The sequence below is a fragment of the Hyaloscypha bicolor genome, assembly GCF_002865645.1.
Source record: "Hyaloscypha bicolor E unplaced genomic scaffold K444scaffold_13, whole genome shotgun sequence".
NCBI classification, from domain to species: domain Eukaryota; kingdom Fungi; phylum Ascomycota; class Leotiomycetes; order Helotiales; family Hyaloscyphaceae; genus Hyaloscypha; species Hyaloscypha bicolor.
Genome location: NW_020194515.1, coordinates 139,346 through 164,212, shown reverse-complemented (window position 1 = coordinate 164,212; position 24,867 = coordinate 139,346). Strand labels below are relative to the sequence as shown.

At 48.2% G+C, this 24,867-nt stretch overlaps 11 protein-coding genes across 11 annotated transcripts; 8 read left to right on the top strand and 3 right to left on the bottom strand.

Annotated features, from left to right (window-relative positions):
* Positions 1-542: 542 nt before the first annotated feature.
* K444DRAFT_658720 (uncharacterized protein) lies at positions 543-1,767 on the top strand. Its single transcript, XM_024886295.1, has 3 exons — positions 543-1,190; positions 1,237-1,318; positions 1,363-1,767. Exons 1-3 carry the CDS (start codon positions 638-640, stop codon positions 1,490-1,492), a joined length of 765 nt encoding a protein of 254 aa, XP_024743290.1. The 5' UTR covers positions 543-637; the 3' UTR covers positions 1,493-1,767.
* A 3,622-nt stretch (positions 1,768-5,389) lies between these two features.
* On the top strand, positions 5,390-6,434 carry K444DRAFT_114942 (uncharacterized protein). Its single transcript, XM_024870354.1, has 3 exons — positions 5,390-5,630; positions 5,681-5,988; positions 6,038-6,434. The coding sequence occupies exons 1-3, from the start codon at positions 5,553-5,555 to the stop codon at positions 6,150-6,152; spliced, it is 501 nt and encodes a 166-aa protein (XP_024743289.1). The 5' UTR covers positions 5,390-5,552; the 3' UTR covers positions 6,153-6,434.
* An 827-nt stretch (positions 6,435-7,261) lies between these two features.
* Positions 7,262-10,486, top strand: K444DRAFT_579548 (uncharacterized protein). The gene is made up of 2 exons (XM_024877667.1): positions 7,262-7,484; positions 7,533-10,486. The coding sequence occupies exon 2, from the start codon at positions 7,638-7,640 to the stop codon at positions 10,398-10,400; it is 2,763 nt and encodes a 920-aa protein (XP_024743288.1). The 5' UTR covers positions 7,262-7,484; positions 7,533-7,637; the 3' UTR covers positions 10,401-10,486.
* A 960-nt stretch (positions 10,487-11,446) lies between these two features.
* K444DRAFT_658717 (glutathione S-transferas-like protein) lies at positions 11,447-12,721 on the bottom strand. The gene is made up of 3 exons (XM_024886294.1): positions 12,559-12,721; positions 12,161-12,508; positions 11,447-12,020 (listed from the first exon to the last, which is right to left on the bottom strand). Exons 1-3 carry the CDS (start codon positions 12,603-12,605, stop codon positions 11,639-11,641), a joined length of 777 nt encoding a protein of 258 aa, XP_024743287.1. The 5' UTR covers positions 12,606-12,721; the 3' UTR covers positions 11,447-11,638.
* A 153-nt stretch (positions 12,722-12,874) lies between these two features.
* On the top strand, positions 12,875-13,486 carry K444DRAFT_114859 (uncharacterized protein). Its single transcript, XM_024870353.1, has 4 exons — positions 12,875-12,968; positions 13,025-13,060; positions 13,117-13,232; positions 13,281-13,486. Exons 1-4 carry the CDS (start codon positions 12,947-12,949, stop codon positions 13,332-13,334), a joined length of 228 nt encoding a protein of 75 aa, XP_024743286.1. The 5' UTR covers positions 12,875-12,946; the 3' UTR covers positions 13,335-13,486.
* Positions 13,487-13,638: 152 nt separating this feature from the next.
* On the bottom strand, positions 13,639-14,458 carry K444DRAFT_516731 (uncharacterized protein; the record flags this gene model as incomplete). The annotated part of the gene is made up of 2 exons (XM_024873704.1): positions 13,639-14,314; positions 14,373-14,458. 2 exons carry the CDS (start codon positions 14,456-14,458, stop codon positions 13,639-13,641), a joined length of 762 nt encoding a protein of 253 aa, XP_024743285.1.
* A 41-nt stretch (positions 14,459-14,499) lies between these two features.
* On the top strand, positions 14,500-16,017 carry K444DRAFT_606659 (uncharacterized protein). Its single transcript, XM_024879034.1, has 2 exons — positions 14,500-15,569; positions 15,618-16,017. The coding sequence occupies exons 1-2, from the start codon at positions 14,865-14,867 to the stop codon at positions 15,939-15,941; spliced, it is 1,029 nt and encodes a 342-aa protein (XP_024743284.1). The 5' UTR covers positions 14,500-14,864; the 3' UTR covers positions 15,942-16,017.
* A 734-nt stretch (positions 16,018-16,751) lies between these two features.
* K444DRAFT_551346 (uncharacterized protein) lies at positions 16,752-17,884 on the bottom strand. Its single transcript, XM_024876538.1, has 3 exons — positions 17,439-17,884; positions 17,265-17,387; positions 16,752-17,216 (listed from the first exon to the last, which is right to left on the bottom strand). The coding sequence occupies exons 1-3, from the start codon at positions 17,567-17,569 to the stop codon at positions 17,051-17,053; spliced, it is 420 nt and encodes a 139-aa protein (XP_024743283.1). The 5' UTR covers positions 17,570-17,884; the 3' UTR covers positions 16,752-17,050.
* Positions 17,885-18,173: 289 nt separating this feature from the next.
* K444DRAFT_516791 (S-adenosyl-L-methionine-dependent methyltransferase) lies at positions 18,174-20,128 on the top strand (the record flags this gene model as incomplete). The annotated part of the gene is made up of 2 exons (XM_024873711.1): positions 18,174-18,374; positions 18,431-20,128. 2 exons carry the CDS (start codon positions 18,174-18,176, stop codon positions 20,126-20,128), a joined length of 1,899 nt encoding a protein of 632 aa, XP_024743282.1.
* Positions 20,129-20,591: 463 nt separating this feature from the next.
* Positions 20,592-23,105, top strand: K444DRAFT_114778 (MFS general substrate transporter). The gene is made up of 4 exons (XM_024870352.1): positions 20,592-21,224; positions 21,373-21,769; positions 21,826-22,590; positions 22,647-23,105. Exons 1-4 carry the CDS (start codon positions 20,949-20,951, stop codon positions 22,997-22,999), a joined length of 1,791 nt encoding a protein of 596 aa, XP_024743281.1. The 5' UTR covers positions 20,592-20,948; the 3' UTR covers positions 23,000-23,105.
* An 811-nt stretch (positions 23,106-23,916) lies between these two features.
* Positions 23,917-24,501, top strand: K444DRAFT_623889 (uncharacterized protein; the record flags this gene model as incomplete). The annotated part of the gene is made up of 1 exon (XM_024882334.1): positions 23,917-24,501. The coding sequence occupies one exon, from the start codon at positions 23,917-23,919 to the stop codon at positions 24,499-24,501; it is 585 nt and encodes a 194-aa protein (XP_024743280.1).
* Positions 24,502-24,867: the final 366 nt, after the last annotated feature.

The following is a 24,867-nucleotide window of genomic DNA, read 5'->3' as shown; positions in this document are numbered from 1 at the left end:
ACCAGTGGGTGTCCGAATTCGTGACGCACGGGCCAAAATCGCCAAAATCACACCCAAAACCATCCACTTTGTAAATCTATTAAAAAACAGCCCTTTAATAAAATTCCAGGGAATGAGAAATATGAAAAGAGATACGCAATAGAATCAATCTTTATACTTTATAATTTCAATTAACTAATTGTTTTAGCTACAGATTTCACATTTAGATTTTCGCACCAAATTGCACCACATATTTATTAGCGAAATCGGGTCTTTTAACATAACTCTTTAAAATTGCGTTTTAAAGAAAAATTTCTTAATACAATCTAGTCTCTAGATTATAGTCAATCTATGCATATAGTTTTTATATGCCCTTGCAACATAATTTCGTTAAGTTACGAAGCTGTGAAAAGGGCTGCTTTTGGTGTGATTTTGGCGATTTTGGCCCGTGCGTCATGAATTCGGACACCCACTGGTGGTACCACTTTTCGTCAAAAACGCGCTAAAACAGGGAGTTTTTGCATACCACTGTATGTCACGACTAAACCCTAACTAGGCTAAAACTAAAACAAGAACTCGCCATACCTCTCTGCCCCTCTCCTTCGCCCATTTAATCATCGTCGCGTCAATTCACTGAGATAGATGCCCCATAGACAAAATGGTCTCTACTCGTGGTCACCCTAAGGAATTCCCTGAGCCCGACCTTACGCCTGGCAAATCAACACCCTCTACCCCGTCGAAGTCATCGCGATCCCGCCTTGCTCGCAAAGGAAAATGGGCGCATACTCCTTCGAATCTCGCCATTATATGGCTGTTCGTTTCTCTACCTCTCGTTAGCTGGGATACTTTTTATGTTCTGTTTCGACCGTCCACGATGCCTGGAGGATGGCTTCACTGGCCGCTGTACGTCCCCTACGAATTGTATGGGAAGATAGATTTCATATATGGGTGGAAGGCATTCAATGAACACAATGGGTTCACGTCAGCGCAAGGCATGCTGAACGTTATCGAATCCTTGATGTATGGTTATTATCTGTACATTCTGTACTCGTACGGGAAACAATCAAAGGCTCAGGGGCGAGGTGCTCCAAAGGCTTCAACTGTAGGATTCTTGGGCCAACAACGATATGTAGATGGGGAGATGGGTGGTTTAGCTGTCTTGGTTGTGTACAGCGCTGCTCTGATGACACTTAGCAAGACAGTTTTGTACTGTAAGTTTCGATTGATGAGCTCTGGACTTTTGCTAAATCTCTTTAGGGCTCAATGAGTACTATTCTGGGTTTGAAAACATCGGCCACAATAACTTCACGGACCTACTGTTTCTCTGGATTATTCCCAAGTAAGTTGTCGTCCCAGTTGAACTGCATTGCTAATACTTTGCAGTGGCGCCTGGATCGTTCTTCCCACATATATGGTATACGCGAGTGGATGTGAGATCTTGCAAGGCTTGGCGATCGTTGGCGGTGGAGCAAGCCCTTCTTCTGACGACACTTCGTTGGTGAAGACGGAGTAATTAGAGGGGAGAGGAGAGCAAAATGGTTTGTACTTGTGCAGCGACTTTCGGGTGGAGGCGTGAAGCTTTGTGTGGTTCCAGATTCCCTTCCGGTTCTAATGAGAAAACCATGAGAGAGAGCCGAAGATATGTGTACAGTAGAAGTAAAAGACCAGAGTGCTGAGGATCTTAATGACACATGCAGGACATGAAACCAATGAATTGAATTATTCTTTGGTCGAGTTTTGACCCGTGGTGAAGAGAAGCATTTGATTATGGAGCTATCTGAGGCTGGTGTAGAGCTAGAAGCTCTTATGGAAAAGTTATTCTAGAACTATATCTATGATATATCTGTTTTTGAGGGTTGGCTGATATATTTCCATGATGGTTTGTTGTTCTCGTGGGGCTGAGGTGAGGTGTGGAAGTAGCGCCAGCTGTGTGTCCGAAGCCAAAAAGCGCTCTTTTTGACCGCCGTTTTCCTAACGGTCTTATGTATTCAAATAAGCGATTTTTGGCTCAAACTCAGCTAGCCGGAAGTAAGTCTTCACGCCAATCTTCGGAGGTGATGTGGTACTAACTCTCCACCAGTGGCGCAGTGGTAACGCGTCGCACTTGTATACCACTCTTGGCATTAAATGCGAAGGTAAATTTGATCTCTTTACAAGCAAAGTACTACAGAACGCTAATACTCAAGAAGATCCCTAGTGAGTTCTTGTAATCTTGTCAAGATATGAAAAATATCCTAACATTCCCAAGGTTCAATTCTGGGTTTCGGCAATAAGAGTTCCAATTTTTTTTGCCAATCTTTTCTATGTCTATATATCGTCACCTTTAGCCAGATGACCCAAAATACTAATAATTAAATAGGTCCGCAATGAGTTCTATTAATATTATCAAGGTAAGAAAAATTTCCTAAAATTTCCAAGGTTCAATTCCGGGTCTCGGCAGTACCAGAGTTCCATTTCTTCTGATCGAAAAGTTTTCCTCTTTTGTGGTCGGTAATAGTTGGAGATTAGGCGGGGCCAACCATACTTGAGTTCATAAGGTTTCAGGGGCTCGAAGACGATGGTGTCCTTTTGTTTATAGCATCAAAAGTCAAGTCGATGCGCAAAAAGATTTGACCTCTTCCATGAAGGAATCGAACAGCTCGTAGTTTTTTTCCTAATATTCTATGGCTCATCCTGCATCCAAAAACCCGCGGACTGATAGCTTCCTCTCCTTGCCAATCCCCACAAGCCCCACCCCCCCCCCCAAAAAAGGTACCAGATAATCCTCCCCCTGGGTCTCACCTCGGAGTCCTGGGATTCGTTCAACAATGGCTCACCACTTGGAGATTCCACATTCCAGAGTTGCCGTGGCAGAGGAAGGTCAATCGAGTCGAATCTCTTACGTCATGCATCCGAATGGTCGCATCTCTCCCTTAATTCAACTACCACCGACAACCAAGGCTCATTCTTGTTCTTGCCCCAAGGCCCTTTTGATGTCCAGGACCCGTTCCATGCGAAGCACAGATCCTTTCGAAGTCTCGCGGTCGCCAGTTGCCACAAAGTTGATAGTCCCTAGTCCTCTACCATTCATCTGCCCTTCCATGCAACACAGTTCTACTGGTGAAGGCGACGAAGAAGGCTCAAGCTCTGTATCCGAGAAGGTGATTGAAAGGCAAGCATCTAGTTGATGTTTAAAGCCCCACCCTCTAGCCTTCTCATCTCGGTGTCGCAAGCGCTTGCATTGGAGTTTGAGAACGCTTTACTTTCATACTGCCGGTGTTTTTTGCACGCCGGCACAAAGGCTTTCATCAGCATCCCAACAGGCTCCAGATCGAATCGTAAGACACAAAATGGAAGACACAGTAGCATCCTCTGAAGGGGCCGGCTGCTTAGACGTTCCCATGCATCGATTGAGTTGGCGAAGCTGACCACAGGTGGGAAGTGGTTTCTCTGGCAAGTGCCTGTTGTATTGACCCATTTGCTGTTCTTCGATTCAATTCTTCCGAGATTGCTCGTACATCGTCAATGAGTTGTCCGGAATGCTATTTTGCTGTTCCTCGAGCACTGAGTTTCTCAAAACGGGACAGGGGACCATGAAGCCGTATGTCCAAAGTGGATTGCCACGTCTGGTGTTGGAGAACCTGAGTGTGAATCAATTTTTCATACTTCCGCCTTGATCTCTGGGTTGATTGTGGCAGCACGCTCAAAAACAATGCACAGCACCAAAACTCTCCCAATCTAGACATTGTATGTCAACTTTGACTAGCAGGTTCACCACAATCTTGCCTCGTAGACAAGATGTGATTTTGTCGGCTCTGTCTGTCTTGACACCGCGGAGAAGTCCTTCGTGGGCAAAGTTGAAATGCAAGCCGAGTGTCAAACATCTCAGCCACATGGAAGCTTCCGGAAGGCGTTCATAGCTGTTGATTGCAACGAAGTCAAGAACATCGAGAAAGAAAGTGATGGCCACTTCAGCAGCCCTGGAACCACATACAGCATCAGGAGCCCCCTTTGTTGATAAGTCCAGTGGCAAATGGATAGCTTTATTCAGACGGGGCTCGCAGATGGCCCCAGCTCTTGGTCTCTCAACCCCGAATTTCCTGAAATTAATTCCCCACCAAAGGAACTTTCGCGACGGGCGTTGGACAGTTCTAACAATGTTTCAAAGTGGAAGGTAGAATATTGGATAATATGACTTCGCACTCGTTATTAAAGCTTCTCAGCCCAACTCCACGGGGGATGTCAGCTCAGAAGTCGCAGTGCCCTTTTCACAGAAGCCGGGTCTCATCCGCTTTGCACCTTTGTTCGCACAAGCGCATGAGTTCATTTGGAGATCTTGCCAAAAGCAATTGCAGAGCAGATTGCGGAGAAACACAAATCTCCTTGCCGAAATACAACCGCCCCTTCATCACGGAGAGACCTGCTGGACTTGCACAGATGGGGCGGGCCTGGGTAAGAGATCCACGGGAAGGAAGATGGGGGACCATGGCAAACACTCATTTGAGTGCCCAATGCCCATCATTCAAAACCCTGGGGCCAAGAACAAGTTCAGAGGTCCAGAGCCGCGGGGGATATTTCTGGAAGTGCTCGGCGTGAATCTGACATCCACCGCCGCGGTTCGTCTGCGAGCAATTTAGACTTGATGTTTATTCAAATTTCGACAAGATTATTGTGAGCACAGTGGGGGGCAAACGGCTGCTCTTCTCCACTTGTTCCAGCACCCAGTCAGTTGTGGGAGCATGAGCGCTGTGCGCGGCGAAACGTGAAGCACGGTGGCCCTGAGTGGCCAGCTGCTGGCAGTGCTGGGGAGCTGGCCCGCTTAGGAAGATTGGACGAAGGTCGCTGGCCGCTGGCGGTGTTCCTGGGACCTGCAGTAGTGGCTGACCCTTGGCGAACCGGCGACGAGTCGGCGCTCATCTCGGAGACCCTCATCTCCCAGACCAGGGGGCCAGGGTCGCTTCTGTGTCCTCGCTGGCCCTGGCCCACGCAAATATAAAAACGTGCCCAATGAGCGAGCTTCAAAGCACCTTTGCGGCGATCCTGATTCGCGCGCACAAGGAGCGCGACATCGGTCAGCAGCGCGCTAGGCTGCTCCCGGGAGGTCGCCGTCGCCTCCTTTTCCAGGTTTCCTCAAAGTTCGCGCAGATTGCCTCCTCGGCCTCTGCTCTCGGTTGCGCGACAGCGGCCATCTGCCCTGCTCTGGGCCTCTGGCTGCCCATGGCTGGCAGCTGCAGGCCTTGCCGCCGTTCGTCCTGGACCCCATGCTGACGGAACGTTCAGAACTTCAGTCGAAATGAGCATGTGGCGTCACGACATTCTGACCGCTAAGTGGCTAAATTCAGTGAACAGCAACCTCTTCCCTGCAAGCCACTTGTTTAATCTCCCCAAACACTTATATGGGCCGCACACCCAGCTCTACCCTCTTCTTCTTCTTCTCTCTCCAGCCAAACAGCCAATCTTCCATCCTCCAAATTTCTTGATACCCTTTGACTTCGGTCGTCCATTCTTTTACAGAATCAGCTATTCATCACCGCTCTTCAGCACCTCACAAACCCAACCCCCACCAACCTTCCCCAGTAATCAATATTATCAAGATGCGTTTCTCCGTTATCGCCGCTGCCGTCATGGCCACCGCTGTCTCCGCAGGTGAAGCTGTTTACTACAGCACGACTGTAAGCTCAGCCCGACCTGCTTCGGCAACTCCCAGACTAACCAGTATCAGAGCACAACCGTCGTTGACACCATCACTTCCTGCGGACCTGAGGTAACCAACTGCCCGGCCAAGACCTACACCAGCACCCTTTCAAACGCCACCTCTTACCCAGTCTATGCCAACACCTCTGCTCCCGTCACCACCTCCACCTATGCTGCTGCACCAACATACCCAGTGTACCCAGTTTCCTCCCCCGTCTCCCTGGCAACCAGCTACATCACCACTTGCATCCCAACTGTGATCACCAAGGTGTACACCGTCACCCCAACTCCAGTTGCATCCTCCACTGGATACATTTCATATGCTCAAAACGCCACGTAAGTTGAATTCCACCTGCCAGAAGACGAGTCACTAACAACGCCGCAGCACCCCATATGCCACCTCAACCCCATCACAATACGCCACCGGTGCTGCATCCAGCGTCGAGCGTTCAGTTGTTCTCGCAGCCGCTGCTGGTGTTGCCGCTTTCCTCTTCGCATAAGTCATTTGCATTTGAAGCCTGATTCAATCGGCCTTCGATTCAGGCTATGGCTTTATGACAGTGGTTCGATCAAAATATTTGGAGCATGATTTGTGCGTCTAGATTCGCATTATGTAATTTCTTAATCATGGAGCACGGCTGGGCTGGCTTTGGCACACTTAGGGGCTGGAGTCAAGTATCATTATCGAGCAAGACTTGTTGCATAAGGGGTCGATCCTCCGCCTTTGGGTAGCTTAGCGTTAAACGGTCCTCCGAAATTCAATTTCTGAAAATATTCAATTCTTGTTTGGCCCATCTCTATGGACTCTTGAAATCTGTGATTTCGCTCCTCGACGTTTGGAATTGTCCACGGAAACACCAATGAAGGGGGACCTCTGACCAGGAAAACGAACCATCACCTAATTTCCGCTTGGGTCACAAAGCAGCACCTGGGGAAATTGCACAACTCGTTGATCTCCAGGGGACCCGGCAACCGTCCGGGCACTGAAACGGCCTAAAACGGGAACATGTGGCTGTGCTCATACCTGTTCAACTAGTTGCCAGGGAGGAGGTGCAGATCCCGTTCAAATGCAAGAATTGTGCTTCACGGGGAAAAGATGCGCGTGAGTCGTGATTCTTGACGAGGGGAGGTCAGGTTTCCACAGCAGCTCCCCAACATCCAAGGTGCGAAAGAGCTGCTCGCCGTGAAAGGTCCCATTCCTCGAAGTCGTCACTTGCGACGGTATTTTCATTCGTCCTCCTAATACAAGGTAAGAACTATGTGAGCTCTGCTTGACAAACCCATGGCCGCATTTGCATAGAATATCTACCGGTCTTCGAGCAAATTCACACTCGAGCAGAATTTACTCCTGATGGAGCCAGTTTGTTAAACATTAATCGAGGTAAATATGAAGACAGTTCTGTGCATCTATTAGGAAGAATATGAAACAAGTTCAACAAAGCTTCTCGTTGATTGGATCTCCACATTTTGATGCAAGACTATGAGCCAAGCCGCAGATCATTGTCACACGCTCAGCCTTGTGTAGGCCTCGACGTTGATGAGGTAGAAAATGTAAATCTTACGTGCGAAACTACTCAAAACCTTAACATCATTGTCGTTGGACTGTAAAGGAAAATGCTTTAAACAGCGAGAGGCACAGCAGTCCCTGGCATTCAGACACGTTTTGGATGAACATCCGGCAACTTGGATCGCAGAATGACGTACGGGTACGTCAAACCTCTCGCTTCCAATTGCATGCGCAAGCAACACTATGGAGCACCACTCATTTCAGTTGCGCTTCACAAACTCACGATATGATCTATCGAACAGCTGTTTGCGGTGGGAGGCGGAAGGTAAGTTGTTCAATAATGGGACACCTCCGAAGCTAATGCTCGCCACAGAAATCCGGAAGGTCCGGTCAGCTCAGCACAGCCTTCATTCCTTCTCGTACATGAATACGTAACCTCCAACAACTCTCTTGACCGACGCCGGGGCTCGACGATATAATGGTAGACATTACCAGTGATCGTGCCGTCGGTACACGGTCAATTGACCAAAGTCGTGTGGATTTCGCCTCTGTCCAAGTGCCAGGTTCGCTGCCAGCAAATTTACAGGAGTTGTCGGACGACATGGACGACATGGAGCCTATTACTATTTCCAACATCACTAACGAAGATGCACACTCGCTCATAGAGCCCTCTCTCAGTCTTGTTGCCAGCCGGCTCAAATCACCGCAAACGCCAGCGTTGGAGAAAGCCGCAGTGATGGAGGAGTTAGAAGGCGGCGGCTTGTTTGACAGCGAATTGGAGTCCCCTCCAGTGGAGGCTGAGAGCCATTCGGAGGGTGATCTGGGACTAGAACTACCCGTGGATCTCCCAGCGCCTGCTAGGGCAACGAACGAGGCTCATGCATCGAATCAAAGTGGAGGGTTGTCTTTAGAAGAGCTCCCTTCACCAAAATTGGAATCTCCCGGAATGCCCACACCTTGGCATGCCGGAGCCAAAACTATGGTTCTACAGCGAGGAGATGTCCTTCAGCAATCGCCACTGCATGGAGTTTTTGATACTTCCAGAACGAGGTCTCTCTCTGGCGGTGCTGAGGCCCTGAAAAAACTCTTGCCAAAAGGGTTGCCATCAATGGCTCAGGTTGGAAATCTATTTGGGTCCTCAAGTGGAAGCCAAAAATCCAGGCATAGAGGATCATCAAGCTTTTCTAAGGATTTTTCTGGGCCTTCCTCTGCTCCCCGCTCGCCGAATCCTACAACATCTCGGTTTCCCAATACGGGTTCTCTTCCCAATGCACGAGCCTTTGAATCGATAATAACAACGCACCCTCAGGTACTAGCACGTCAAGGAACGTCAGGAGGACCGCCGAGGCCAAAGGCTATTCGCAGATCGACATCCGATAATTCTTTACTTTACCATTCACTGTCAAGGGCTTCATCTCTTGGTGATGATACCCGGTTCGAGAAACACACCGAACAGGTGAACTCACGCGTAAAGGCAATCCGAGATTCTTTACAGGACAGGTCTAGCTTTAGAATGCCAACAATGCCCAGCATGCCAAGTATGCCCCGCGTGCCCAGTTTTAGCTTCAGCATGAGCTTTTTGACTACCGCCAATGTACCATGGAGGACAGATACTGATGTGACCTCAGAAATTCTACCGACAGCCATTCATAAGAGGACTCCAGATACTGTTACGAAACCCGCCATAGACCTTGGAATGATTGGGGCTGCTATATCAAAACCAGAAGCGGCGATCGGCAGTGCTCTTCCAATGATGGAAGGATCAGCATCAACTGCCTTTGATCGAGCTCTGGAATCGTTGACTGGGGACGTGGTGATCATGGGCGGTTATCGAGGGTCAATTCTCCGCTCTACGAAGACTAATCGACAAGTTTGGGTGCCAGTGAAGGTGGGCCTCAATATTCGCAAGGTGGATTTAGAAGTTGGGCTTAATCCCGAGGACGAGGAACGAATGCCGGAAACGATCTATCCTTCTGGAATGTTGCAAAATATCGGGCCTGTCGATATCAGTAGAAGATTGTTCAAACGACTATCCGAATGCGAGAATGCTAGGAGTGGAAAACTGCGTGTTTATGATTACGGATACGATTGGAGACTGAGTCCACACCTTCTTAGCCGGCAGCTCACCGAATTTTTGGATAAACTTCCATCCAACTCGACCAAGGGTGGATTCGGATCCGGTGCTCTGGTAATTGCTCACAGCTTAGGCGGCCTAATCACTCGGCATGTTGTGAACAAGCGGCCTGAGCTATTTTCTGGTGTTGTGTATGCAGGCGTGCCTAAATCCTGTGTGAACATTTTGGGCCCACTGAGAAATGGAGATGCTGTTCTGCTCAGTTCTCGTGTGTTGACTGCGCAAGTCAATTTCACTCTTCGGACCAGTTTCGTCTTGCTCCCAGAAGATGGGGGTTGCTTCTTTGATATCAACACCAGACAGAAGTACCCAGTAGATTTCTTTAGCATTGACGATTGGATCAAGTATCGATGGTCGCCTTGCACAGATCCGCCACTGCCACCTCGCAACCCTCAATCTGGTGGTCTTGGAGGGCTACTCAATAAGTCTTCGAGCTTACTGAATCTTCCACTGGCCGGGAAGAAGTCAATATCGGGCACATCTCCTCCTCAAGCATCAGCAAACACTTATGATGATGAGAACAAGAATCATTCACAATCACCACTTACAATGACGACTCGAGCGGCTGATATTGTTCGAGGGTCGGATGGTGGTACGGATAGAACATTGGCACCCCAAATGGGAAGCAACACAAATCCCGTTGGCAAAGGGCATAGCACGAACCAATCCGTCTCAACTGCCGTTACACTTCCTCGAGAGAAGGCAATTGCCTATCTCCGCCGCACTCTGGCAGAGGCAAAGAAGTTTAAACAAGAACTGCATTTCAAGCCCGAGCTTTCAGAATCAAATCAATATCCACCTGTCGCTGTAATCTACGGGAAATCCATTCCAACGGTGTATGGAGCGAAAGTTGATGGTCGAGAAGGGATCCCCTGCTCGGATGTGTACGACAACCTTGCTTTTGCAAGCGGCGATGGAGTGTGTCTGGCGAGAGAGGCGATGTTGCCTGATGGGTATAAAGCTGTCAATGGAGGGCGGATCTCGAGCGATCGGGGACATGTAACATTATTGGGGGATCTAAATGCGGTTGGACGGGCGTTAGAAGCGGTGATTAAGGGAAGGGTGAAAGGCATTGGGAAGGGAGTTTTGCATGCGAGCGATGTGTAGATGATTTTGTATGTATTGTATGAAGCATATCTTTAAAAATTAGATACCTCGCGGTTAATGAATCAATGAGATATGAGATCTAGAAGAAATGATCGAGTTTCTGTGAATGGCGTGAGTGAACGAGAGTTAAATGTACTAGAATTTGTTGGAACATTGGGTCCCGACCCCAGGAAACCTCTATCAGTCGACCGACCAGAATCGCTTACAACTTGGAAAGGTCTTGGCTGCTGCAGCATCAGGGGATACTTGATGACGATAGTAGGCGTTGGCCGAGAAGGGCTAACAGTGAACCCTTCCCACCTGGTCGACTTTCAACATGCGTGGCGACATCTAAGGATCAATATTATCTTGGAAGGTTCCATCGAACGACGCCACATCACACCGTCAGACCTTTGGGTCGTTGATACGACCAGAGAATCAATCTTCCTGGTGTTTTCACTCACGGATTTTGCACATCTAGTCCTTAACCCACTGCATCAGCCGGCTCCAGAGACCTAGTTGGCATTGGATATCTTGATACAATGTCGACCGGAGAGACAATTCTTCCCAAAATCGTTGAGCAAGGGCAGAAACGGGGACCGCTCCAGACAACTCAAAACACCTCGTCAATTATTCGCTCTCCTCCCATATCTTCAAATAAAAGTCAATTGTCGTCTGAATTCTCGGAACATGAGATCTATACCAAAATTCATCCGGGTGCTTTTCACTTTTCATTTTAAGTTCGGATGAAAACTGGAATATACGTAATCATGGCTCTATGCAAGCGAGGGAGTGAGATGAAAGGGAGTAAGATTAAATTAGGGGTTCAGATGGGAGTGGAGTATTGAAGGGAATGGAGGAGTGAATAACACATACCGATCTGCTATTACTTTTACATTCGAACCTCGGATGAAAGGTCAAATGGGCATAACAGTTCTTTACCGAATCGCGAGATCTGAAACAAATATTTGACCATGAAGATTCACTCTCTTCCACGACAATCTCATTGTCCCAGAACTTTTGGAACATTAGAGCAATATGCGACAAACGCTTGAGATCGAGATATACTCCGGAGTGAATGGTTGAACGTAGACTAGGTGAAGAAATGATAGCTCAACGCCCAGAATTATTACTCTAAACGTCGCAATCAAACTTGAATGAGAAACTTGCTCTGTATATACCCCCCCCCGCCGACGTCACCTAAAATGAGGAGTGGGGTCGTACCATCTCTCCCAACCCCGGTTACTCTCACGGAGGACTTAAAGAGTCGCCTCAAACTTCCCTTCAATCTCAATAATCTTGTCCGCAGCCTTTTTATAACCAGGCTCATTCTCCAACCTCTCAACATAGGCATGAAGCGTGGGGTATTTCTCTTTTGTCAAACCCGCTCTGGAACCGCCAGCAATCAACGGAAAACTCAACAAGATATCCGCACCCGTAAGGTTCGGCCCACAAAGATAACTTCCTCCAGAGGTTTTAAGTTGTCCCTCTAGGAAAGTGAACTGTGTAGCGAAGTTTGGATCGAGGAAACCGGAATGGATCTTGCCTGAAACACCGTTCGTGATTGGGCGGATGAAGAAAGGTACTGGGGCTCCTTTGATTGAAAGCGCGACGAGGGCTATCATCATATATGCCATCAAACTATTCAATTTGTTGGGTCAGTATTGCTCTCAAAGAAAGGATTTGCAATAGTACGGTCCTGCGAACAAGATAGCCTCCAGGATACATCAAAAGTAGTTAACGCATAATACAATTTAGGGCAGAAAAAAATCCCGACTCACCTTCCCTCAGCATAATGCATGAAATATCTAAACCTCAACCACTCCTCCGTCTCGCCTCCCACTTTATTCTCTTTCCCTTCTTTCCAACGCTTTGGTAACAGAGTACTCCCATTCGAGAAGTGGTCCAAAAGATATTCAATGATGAATGCACTCTCTGCAATGACAACTGGTTCGGAAGAGCCAGGAACTGTGACAGAAATTACAGGTGATTTGCCGAGAGCATGGACTTTCTTGAGTTCTGGGGGTGCAAAGTGGGTTTTCTTGTCGCGGTGGAAGATCTCCAGTTCGTAGGGGACTTTCAATTCTTCGAGGAGCCAGAGGACGCGTTGAGACCGTGATTGTTCCAGCCTGTGGTTGTCAATTGCAGTTCTCACCTGAGACATAGGATGTATTTTCACCAATAAAGCTTAATAAGTGGTTGATCAGCTGCTTGTGGTGAAGCCATTGTGAAGTGGAATTCAAAAAATGATTGAAGGAGAATTGGATAATTGCTAGGAGGTCTGAAGAGGGAAAAGAAAATACAACGAAGAAAGGGTGGACGTGAAGCATTTTAAGATTCAGATGCTCGTGGTACGGAAGTACAAAGTACGACCAGCAAGCAGCCTCGGCGCATCAGAAGAGCCGATCATTAACTCCACTTAGCTCCAGACCCTTGCAATTCGGCACAGCCAAACATCGACCGTCTCTCGGCAGCGAGATCACGGGATCGTGAACCTCAATCCTCACCAGAGCTGGCAACGACAACGACGAACAGAACATCCACGGCGAGCGCCAGCACAATTCATCATGGCAGGCCATCACAACCACCGTAAGCTCAATTGCTTCCCCTAATTAACAAGAACGCATACTGACGAGAAGTGGTAGCCCTCGCGCTCGACCCGGCGTTGGTCAAATACAATAGTACGAGCGACCCTTCCCTCGACTGTACTGGGAGCATGGAGTCTAACGGAGCGCAGATATGTTCCTCAATCGGCACAAGTACTTCAGATGGACAGGCCGGACTGCGAGAATCACCTTTGCATATGTTGTTGCGTTCCCGGCGCTGATTGGGTACTTGGCGTACACCACAGATGTGAGAATGTTGCAATTGATATTGGGGGATTTACTAACATTCGTATAGGGCAAGTGGGATATGAGAGGCAAGCGGAGAGGAGACACGATTGTCGAATTTTAGGTGCTGGATGCTTGTGAGGGAATCGGGTTGTACATATGAGAGGTCTGGAAGAATTGCAATCGGAAAAAATTAAGCAACAATCTGCTTTGAAGCAAGACAAGACTGGTGAATGGTCGAGATTCGACGCAGCGAAAAGCTTGTGCTTCACCTTTGGGATTGAAGTGTGGGGTCTGGTTTCGGACTCCCGATACACTTCGAAGCCGTTGTCCCGGACTGCAGTATATGAGCCCTTTACTTTAGATCCAAAGGCTCCCAACAGGTAAAAGAATCTACTTGTAAAATGGTATCATTGCCCTTGAACTCCTTAGTATCTACCTCTGCCTCCGCCAAATCCCCCTCCACCATATCCCCGACCTCTTTGCGGACCCTCAGGTAACCTCTCGCCCCTTCTCCATTCGCCGGTGGGAACGAAACCTTGGCCAAAGTTCCCACCCCCTCTCGGACCACCTCTTCCTCTAAAGCCGCCATATCCATTCTCTCTTGGTCCCATGCCACCCCCTCTGCCGCTGAAGTCACCCCGCCCAGCCCCGAAGCCGCCTCGAGCAGGCCCTGAAGGAGGCGGCGCAACACCTCCATTCTCCATCGGCGGCATAATCGCACAAGAAACATAATCCCCAATCACGAACCTCGCATCCTGCAGCGTCTTCTCAGGCTCACCTCCCAGCGGTCCAGCCATCCGACCTCCTTGCACAATCGTGGCCTCGTCTTCGCTGGGAAGGATTCCCGGTCCCCCACCACCAATTACCACGCTCCCAAGATCCTTCATCATGTAGCGACCAGGCCCAGAGGAATTGGGGCCAGGGTTACGCGTGTCGGGGAAGATGAGGCGGAATGAGAGACGCGTGCCGATTGCTGGTTCGGGCAGTAACAAGGGAAGGGTGGACGTAAGAAGGTGAGAGAGTTCGCGGAGCGTGCATGATGGCCAGGTGTATATTTGCAGGTGAGGAGGGAGTTCTGATTGTGGGTTGAATTCGTCGAGTCTGTTCGAGTCATTAGCATTGGTGGTACACTCAAGGCGTGAGCAAGGCTGAGACTTACCTGTGGAATGCACCATTTCTATAGAAGAGTTTTAGGTAGAAGGGAGTCGTTGTTTGACGGTCGATCTTGCCTGGTGGAGCTGCCATGACTGTGGTTACTGATCGATCTTGTCTTGTTGAGTTTATCTGAGCATTGTGATGGGTGAGGAATAGTTGTAAAGCTCTGGCCCAAATCTCGAGGTGGGATGGCGAGGCGGGAAATGCAGTCTTCCCTGTCCGGTGGCCCGCGAACATTCACAAAAATACGCCTCTACCCAAAATACGCCGACGCATTTGTCGCATAGGAAATAGCAAAGCTGCCTTTGCGGATCTTTCCTTTCGAGCCGTCGAATCCGAGCTACAAGAAGTTCCCGAATTCCTCCCCAAACGCTGGCTTCACTCCCCACCACCGACCACGAACATCGATAGACCAAGTCTCCCGAAGCTGGCATTAAACGCCATAAGGTCGCACCATCTGTCGTAGCCTCTACTGTCCACAGATACAACCGCAGTCATGGATTTCGCCTCTCTCATGTCGAAAGAGATCTCCAAGACTAAACCGGCAGCCAAGGCTGAAGAAGTCTCCAAGAAGTATATGAAGCGCTCCGAGGTGGAAGCAGAGCGGCGCGAGAAATACCTAGCAGAGCAACGAGCAATCGAAGCCGAAAGGGAAGCAAAATTAGCACGAAAACGAAAACGAGAAGAAGACGAAGCGGAGGCAAATCTGGCAAGGGAAGAAAAGCGGAGGAAGCTTGCCGAGGAGTCGAGAAGACGGAGGGAGGAACAGGAGGCTGAAGAGGAGAGGGCTAGGAGGAAGAGGTTGGGTTTGCCGGAGCTGGTTAAGGAGACTAGTGAGGAGGTCGAGGCAGATGATATTAAAGATGAAGAGCTGTTTGAGAAGTTGAGGGCGATGGGACACCCGGCGAAACTGTTTGGAGAGAGTCACAAGCAGAGGTTGAGGAGGTTTAGGAAGCTTGGTATTGTGATCACTACGGGACCTATTCCTACATCTTTGGAGCCGGTGGAAGAAAAGGATATGAAGGTGGAGAAGGTCCCCGATGACGCTGAAGGCAAGAAGTTTCTGTTCAGGCAGTTGGCTTCTTACTTTACGATGATCTTGACGGAGTGGGAGTCTGCTTTGGAGAAGGAGAAAAGGGATACTTTTGCAAGCAAAGCGGCATATAACGCTATGGTGCAGAGCAAGGAGAACATGACACCAGTAAGTTTGAAGTTCTCGCGATCAAAATATCATGCTAATATTTTATAGCTCTTCCGAAAGTTTGAGAAAGGTGATGTGGATGAAGGAGTTTTGGAACCTATTGTCGAGATCGTCAAAGCGGCTCAAGAACGACGATATGTGGATGCCAACGATGGATATCTACGTCTTAGTATTGGCAAAGCAGCCTGGCCAATTGGAGTCACTATGGTTGGTATTCACGAGCGTAGTGCTCGAGAAAAGTTACATGAAAGTGACAAAGGCCATGTCATGGGAGATGAGGTCACGCGGAAGTTCTTGCAAAGTATCAAGAGATGCTTGAGCTTTGCACAGGTTAGATGGCCACCTGAGGATATCAGACAGCTGATGGGTTGAAGCATGAATTTCTGATGAAATGCCTCGTTAAGCACAGTCATTCCTCGCCCCATGAACGGAATTTTTACATGTGAACCATTCGCGTTTGGTGTCGTGAAATTCAATCGGAGTTAATGTACGAATACTGAGCAGCGAGTGCTGTCACGAAAGCCATGTAAGGCTAGCTGAATAAAATTATGATATGTAGGTTCAACTTCCAAGGGTTTGCCGCATAAAGTCCGATCTTAGCTTCTTGATGGACCAATTACATGTGATTATTCGAAAATTCGTATCTTAATCATTGTCTTGTTCATTGACCCAAATTCTGCTTGTCAATGCTCAATTCATCTGCGTGCAGGTTGGAGAAACCGCTTCCCCTGGAAGCCGAGTTAAATGTTGAGACAGGTTGCTCTGGATGAACGCTCGATTTCTGTCCTAGTCGCAGTCTCAATTCGCAACAGCAGAAATTCCCATCTGGCTTCTGCATCATCAAAACAACATAAGAGTCCCAGAATGTGGACTCCAACGCTGCTGATTTACATTGTCTCTGTCAACAACACACCAGAGGTTGCTAAGAAGCTCGTTGCTACCCTCATCCAGGTAGGGAAATAGTACTAGATTTGTGCGAATAGCTTTGAACTCACTCCCGGCAGGACTTGGCAACTCAGTACAATCTGGTTCATGTAGCAAACACCAACAGTAAGCTCTCTTCACCAAAAGGCATAAGTACGAGCTGACAGGACCTCTTAACCTAGGAATAGATGGCCTAAAGCCTCTATTAGACTCTTTGGTAGTCGTTCATCAACTCCTGGTAAGTCATCCTCTCTTCTCAGCTAACTCAAGCTCACTGGAATTTAGATTTGCTTAAGCTAATGGACTAGCATACAGTAGAAAGAAGTCTTGGAGTTTGCGGGGATAATGCTGCCAGGTATTAAGATAATTGCAATTCCGCCTGGGTTAAATGCTACGAGGGGATGAGACGCTGTTGTGGACTTCTTGAAAGAGCAGATCATTGGGTTTGATCTTACAACACGCATTTGAACAAGGATGTGAAGCAAAGAAAGATTCAAGTGGGGCGTGAGAGCTAAGTTGATGCCCGAGCTTGCAGGGAACAATCATACATAAATATGTTATTCAATGAGCGTTGCAACCCCTTCGTGCGGTTTCTCCCACTTTTCTGCCCTTCTCCAGAACTGCTCTCTCCCTGGAGCTGGGAGATCAACGCCGAACTTTGCGAAAAGGCCACCCTTGAGAAATGCGATTTCTGGGCGTTCTTTGACAACAGTCATTATGGCGCTGCAAAACATTAGCTTTCGTACATACAAATTAATTTCAAACACCTCCCTGCCGCAGTCACCGCAGAAAAGACGATCTGAAGTGTTCCCAGAGGCAGCAATATCGCTGTGTATCTTCGGTGTTCCTTCCACTGTGATGTCTTTGGTAGGCGTGGGTAAATTCACCGCAAAACTAGAAGGCTTTCAGCATGGCTCTGAACATTTGAGATTTAAGCTGACTGACAGTGAACCACTTGATGCCCTGCAATTCAAGCAGTGGCAGAGTGAACTTGCTTTTGGAAGGGAGCTTCGAGGAAGGGAAACAGTAATACGTCCGCAATTGCAAGCCCCTTGAATTATATCTGAAGAATCCATTTCGTCAAAGTGAAGAGATATGTAGGTATGAAATGAGCTTTTACCCAAGTTGGAAAAAAAGGAAGGAAGACAGACTCTCCTTCCCTTACTTAGGTAGTTTGATAGTCCGCGGAAGTACTGCACTTGTTAATTGATGTGAATGGTTTATTAATCAGCATCATGCATCTCGTGTGTGGTACTTTGGTACAGGGAGAATTCAACATTGGATAGGCTCTGCTCTTGCTAGAAGTATGCGGTTTCCGGACAGGCTGTGAGTATAAAACCTGGTAACGGAGATACAATCAGATTTCCGAAGTGACCGAAGATCAATTCGTTCATTGGACATTAGAAATGACTCGATTGAGATGTAAATGGTGAGATGAAAATCCGAGGTTCCTTGTGATGGTCACGTGGACGCCTGGGACAAACCCGATACTTCGTACCTCGGAAAAGTTCTCCTCAGAGTAATTCAATACACACCAACTCAACAACCACCTTTGAACATAATCATTTCTTCTGTAGTCTAGTGTATTTGATGTCCCCTCGAGATTCGTCTCTTGTGAGAGAGAACTGAGAATTGGAGAAGTTTCAAGTCAAGTTCTCTGCGAATCGATACACGGATACAATGTCACTTTACTGGGAGACAGCCGACCTGTTGACCGAGCCTGCTAACTCAGGTGGCAGCTTGAAGTCCAGAATTTTCAGCAAGAAGGATTTGAAGTCACAGCCGGCCCAAATCTACGCCTTGGCTATAGAGACGTGCAAATGGAGCTCAGTCTTGAAAGAAGTGGTCGAAAATGCTGACATCTTACGTGTCGAGCGGAAGGTAATGCACTACCTCAAATATGATTGTACACAAAACTGATTATATTCTCCTCTTAGCTGACACCTGTTCTTTCAATCCTTCTTGCTCATGACCTTATTTTGGCCAAGAAAGGGGTTGCTCTCCCAGCTACTCATGGACTTCGAGTCGCCATTGAACGGCACAAGAACCGGCTTCAAGCAGAGTTTACAAGAGCAAGAATCCGAAGGAGGGTAGGCTCCGCTGAGGCGTTCAAAGCATTCGTCGAGTCAGGCCTGGAAAATGGGGGAGGTGGCTCCGAAATGCTGCGACCTCGTTGGATTCGCATCAATACTTTAAAAACTACGCTGGAGGATCAGCTGGAAACTACCTTCTCAGGATACGAACGCTCTACGACCGTTGGCGGTGTCCGGAATCGGGGTTCAAAGCGCTTATTCATTGATTGTCATGTCCCAAACCTCATTGCTATATCGCCGAATATTGATCTTTCCAAAAGCGACGCTTACAAGTCTGGAGAAATCATTTTCCAGGACAAGGCGTCATGTTTTCCGGCCCATCTTCTTGACCCGCTGGCTGAGGATGGCGATATTATAGATGCATGTGCCGCCCCAGGAAACAAGACCACTCACATTGCTGCCATCCTCCTATCGCACAATTCGGAACCTGATGAATGCTCGCAAGTCGTCCACGCATTTGAGAAAAGCAAGGGCAGAGCGGAAACTCTCGAGAAGATGGTCAACCTTGCTGGATCAAATACTTGGACGAAACTCCACCCCGGACAAGACTTCCTGAAGACGGATCCGGAGTCAGCCGCATTTAAGAATGTTATCGCTTTGTTGTTAGATCCAAGTTGTTCTGGAAGTGGTATTATCGGCAGAGATGATATGCCAGAACTGCATCTACCTGCTACCAAGCAGCCATCGAGCAGCATATCCAAGCCTCAGAAGAAAGGATCAAAGGTGCCAGAGCCAACCAGCGGGACGAGAAAGCGTAAAAAAGGCGATCATGATGACGCGCTGGACGTCATGGTTGACGATGATGGAGAGGTTACAGCTGTCAATTCGGACGATGAGCTCAAAGCTCGAATCGAGGCACTTTCTAAGTTCCAACTGGAGCTACTCCTTCATGCGTTCAAATTCCCAGCAGCAAGGAAAATCACGTATTCAACTTGCTCAATCCATGCAGGAGAGAACGAGCTGGTTGTCCAGAAAGCCTTGGAACATCCATTCGCAAAGGAGCGAGGTTGGCGAATTCTCATGCGTGAGGAACAAATACGAGGAATGCAGCAATGGCCTGTCCGCGGATCTTCGGAAACCTGCGATGGCAATGAGGTACTTGCAGAGGCATGCATAAGAGCTAATAAAGATGATGAGCATTGCACAATGGGCTTTTTCCTCGCTGGGTTTATCAGAGACGTCAAGCCGAGGAAAGACGTGGATGCAGAATTCCTCAGAGACGAACGTGGCCATCTTGTTCGAGATATGATGGGCTTTCCTGTGAGGGTAAGTCCTCAAGAAGAAAACTTTGGTCCCATCAACGAGGATGTTGACATTGCACCCGTTCGTTCCGTACCAACGGACGAAGGAGAAGACGAATGGGCTGGCTTTGGGGATGATGATATGGCAATTGTGGAACAAGACAAACCGGCCCCACTTCCTCAAGATACCCCTAAGCAAGACAAGAAGTCAGGGCGCGGAAGTCGGCACGACACAAGCAAAAAACGGCCCCAATTTGGCATCACGGACAAAATGCACAAGAAGAGCAAGAAGTCTAGTTAGCATGAGATACCCAAAATACGACATACTTACTCCGGGCCATGTTGTTTCCGCTCGAATAATGCAACTTTTGCTCCTCCATTCTGAGCACAACTCGTCGTTTCATGAATCCGGGTACGCGGCTACGATGTCTTAGCTTCAGCTTATGTCCTTTTGCAGCGCAAGGTGAGTGCAAGGTCTCGACCTCCCCGTTCTCTTCCAGCCTCTTATTGAAGTCAAAGACCCTGGAAGTTTATTTGTTCAACGGGTCAAGTGTCTGAACCGCTTTAGGGGAAAAAACCGAAGTCATTGATCGATTGTCCCTTGTTCAGCCGATCGGAGCAGATGGTCGTATTTCTTAAGTCCGCCAGTGGCGCCGGCCCACACCTCCGTGCTGCAAAGTTATGCACGAGCTTGATGTTTAGCTCGGAAATAGAAGCAGAGGGAGTTAAAAGTAATTTCTAAGCCCAACACCGACGCCCAACACCCACACCATTCCGCACAGACTTCCGTCACTCGGAAGGAGGCACCGGAGCAGCTTACTTGTATGGTAGGTTGAGGCTGTAGCCTGCCCCACCTTTGAAGCTATCCCAATGATTTGCGGCAAAGGCTTCCGTCATCCGCAACAAACGATGCAGCTGTGCAAAGTTGTGCAAGGCTATGCAAGATTATGCAGGGTTATCCAGAAATTCAATTCCGTCGGAGTATGCATAGCGAAGAACGATAGGCTTGCGCCTCGGTGGAGTTAAGCGTCTCGATGCAATATATTTTCTGTGACTCCTTCTCTTGTTGCATTCCTCTTCAGCAGTTGTGAAGGTCCCCTACTGTTGAATACATCCCCAAAATGACTCAACCAGACTCATCTGCGTCATCGACAACGGCAACAGAGCCCCCAGAACGAGATGTTGAGGCTCAGAAGGGGAGGACTCGGCAAAAAGTATCGCATTGGAGATTGGTAATCGACCAAACTCATGTGACTCCAGAAGTCTTGAATTGGCCATACAGAGGTTCTGGAACAGAGGATGAACCCTATGTGGTGGAATATATCGAGAATGATAGGAGAAATCCTATGCTCTTTCCCATGTGGAAGAAATGGATGATCACAATCCTGGTCGCGTTTGTGAGTTGAGCCCATTCAGTGTCCAAGCATACAATCAATGATTTGGGCCGTTAGCTTTTGGCGGAGGAGCCAAAAGTAGAAGTTTGAGTATTCCGGACCTTCAAGCCTTTGCTTCTGTCCAGCTGATACTGACTTCTGTCTCTTATAGGCTACTCTTGCAGTAGCGTTCGTCTCATCAGCCTACAGCGGTGGTGTCGACCAAATTCTCTCAACCTTCGGTGTTGGTCAAGAAGTCGTAACGCTCGGGATTTCGCTATTCGTTCTTGGATTCGCAATAGGTCCTCTTCTGTGGGCTCCCATGTCCGAATTGTACGGCCGTCAAGTCCTGTTCATTGGTACATATGCCATGCTCACAGCATTCAACGCGGGAGCTGCTGGTGCCCCTAACATTCAATCGCTGCTTATCCTGCGGTTCTTTGCTGGTGCATTTGGATCTTCGCCTTTAACAAATGCAGGAGGCGTCATTGCGGATATGTTTCCTGCTTCGCAACGAGGACTGGCAATGAGTGTTTTTGCTGCGGCTCCTTTCTTGGGACCTACTCTTGGTGAGTGCAATAGTCTTTCCGCCCCTTGTTGGAATGAAGGCTTACAGCAAAATCAGGACCAATCATTGGTGGATTTCTTGGCGAAACCGAAGGGTGGCGCTGGGTCGAAGGTGTAATGGCTATCTTTACGGGAGCTTTATGGATCATCGGCTCTCTTACAATCCCCGAAACGTACACTCCTGTCATCCTCCGCCGCCGTGCCGCCAAGCTCTCGAAAATCACTGGCAAAGTATATAAGTCTAAGATGGAAATCGAGCACGGCAAGAAGACCGTGGCCCAAGAGTATAAGATTGCTCTGTCTCGGCCATGGATCTTGCTGTTTCGAGAGCCGATCGTACTATTGCTGAGTATCTACATGGCCATCATCTATGGAACGCTCTACATGATGTTTGCCGCGTTCCCCATCGTGTACCAGCAACAGAGGGGATGGTCTCCCGGCATTGGAGGACTCTCGTTCACTGGTGTTATGGTTGGAGAGATGTTTGCGGTTGTCTATTCCATTTGGGACAACAAACGGTACCAACATACCGAGGCCAAGCACAATGGAAAGGCTCCCCCTGAGGCTCGACTACCGCCGGCAATGCTTGGCTCTATTTTTCTACCTGTCGGGTTGTTCTGGTTTGCGTGGACGAATTATCCGAGCATCCACTGGGCTGTGAGTATCGTTGGCGCCGCCCCCTTTGGATTCGGCATGGTGCTCGTGTTCTTGAGCATCATGAACTACCTCATCGATTCATATGTAATATACGCAGCTTCCGTATTAGCAGCAAACAGTGTGCTGCGATCATTGTTCGGTGCAGCGTTCCCCCTGTTTACAACATGTAATCACTACCCCATTTCCTCATGATTAAGAGAACTAAACTAATAACAACAATAGATATGTATCGAAACCTCGGTATCCATTGGGCGTCGTCTATTCCGGCTTTCCTAGCACTGATGTGTGTTCCATTCCCATTTTTGTTCTACAAGCATGGAGAAGCGATTCGATTGAAGTGCAAGTTTGCTGCTGAGGCGGCGGCAGCCTTGGAGAGGATGAGAACAGTTAATCAAGTCGAAGAAGAGGAGGGACAGGATATCTCTGAAAGTGATGACAGGGATACCGAGAAGGAGGAGGAGGACAGTGAGGAGAAGAGTGAAGAAAAGAGTGAGGAGACAAGGAGACAAGATAAAGAGCTTGACAGTGAGAGCTCGAAAGAACAGGGATTGGATGCGGGATTGAGAAAAATATGAGAAAAGATCTCATGACAGCGCGGTGATTTTGCTGCATGATTGCGGGACTGGTTTTGCATGGCGTTAGAATTTTGCGTGTGGAAAACCATTGGTTAATGAATTTGGGTTCGAGCTATTCAGCGCTGCATACCATAGAGGGGGAGGCATCGATGACAACTATAATTTTCGTTTGTAAATTATTTTGTTTCGAGTCTCTCCGTTTCACTTCCCTATGCCGGAATGGGATACTGCTTCTAAGAATTATGTTCTAAAAACGATGAGAAGTAGGGCGGTGACCCAAGCGAGACCGCTTTCCAAATTGGTACGACACAACAACCCTCACCGACCACCCTCCCTCCCAGCAAAGCAACCCAGAAGATCGAATCTTCCATTCCCACCGCAACGAGAGTACCCGCTGATCCTGGATAGGCGAAATGATGTATAAGCGGCGCCGACAAGCATTGGCATCCTGATCTCCTAATTTGAAGCACGCCTTGACATGTAAGCTTCCAACCTTTACCTTTGAAGTGATAGTTGACCGTTTTACCCTAGCCTTCCACTCATTGACATGAACAATATTGGTTGAAACTATACTCGCAATATTCTTCAAAAGAAGCAACAGGAAACTGCCCAATTACCAGACAATGCCGCGGAGAGCGACGAAAACGAAAACGAAAACATTATTTCCGATGAGGATGACGCAGTTTTCATACCCCTCTTTCGTATCAATGATCTACAAACGAAGGAGTTCTGGGAATTGAAGCTTGAATATCGAAATGATATCTCCAAGGAAGAAGCAGATTCAAGCAGCCGTGGATGTTAATATTCCTGATTTTGCCTTGTCGCGCAAGATAGGCTTGTGGTTGAAGAAGTAGTACTTCAATATCTCCGCCTTGCTTTCTCCACTAAAATGGCTATATACTAAGAGTCCAGATGCTATGTATATCTTGAAGTATCACAGGCATCACCTCCTAGAGCTGGCTGAATACATCACAGCCGGATTCCTCACGGGGTTCATCTGCCAACTCCTCTTTGCAAAGGGCTGGGAAAATCAAAAGCCATTCCTACTTCCATCCTCGGCCATCAAGAGAATAAGAGGAATATACGCAAACTTCCTCCTGCAAGGGGCGACTAAGAGACTTGATGAGAGGTCATTTGTTTATGGTAGAAAGATAGAGCGGGATTTCAGAGAGCGAATCAAGGAACACTGCCAAGACACCAAGGAGGCCAAGACCAAGGGAAAAGACTCGCATCATCGTATGTTTTGCGTTCGTGAAGATTTTACTGATGACGAGTTCTTTATCCTCGCGGTATACGGCAAAGACACACACCCTGCCATTAACGAACTCCCCGAGGGGTTTACTATTATAGCATTAGGGCCCTACGAGAGTCGACCATTCCTAGATCTTACGTCTCAACTTCAATTGCCCGTCGTTGCTGACAGTTATGACCGTCGCCTTGGCCTTGGGGCTAAATCGAGATCCTGGAATGATGCCATAGGGGACTTTTCCACGACTCCTTGAGAAAATACGGAGTTCTTCGATCTCGTTCTTCGTGACAAAGCCATCGACCTGGTTTTGTGGACCAACAACAAACCTGTGGTTTAAGAATTGGTTTACGCCCTTTGATTTCCTTCTGATTCTCGCAAACTCCGATACACTGTAACTCAAGCTGAATGCTTCTCCCAGTGGTTCCAACAAAGGCAGCAACAATACGTGGGAACAAGGACTTGAGATTGTAGGGATGCTGGATCAAATTCACAACATCAGTGCAGCGACAGGCGGTGTTCTCGATGGGGATGTTGATTGGTAGATGCTGGACGTGGCGAGGATAAACATGGCGAGTTTTGGGTATGCTTGATTATGACTTGTGATATTTGTAGCTTGCAT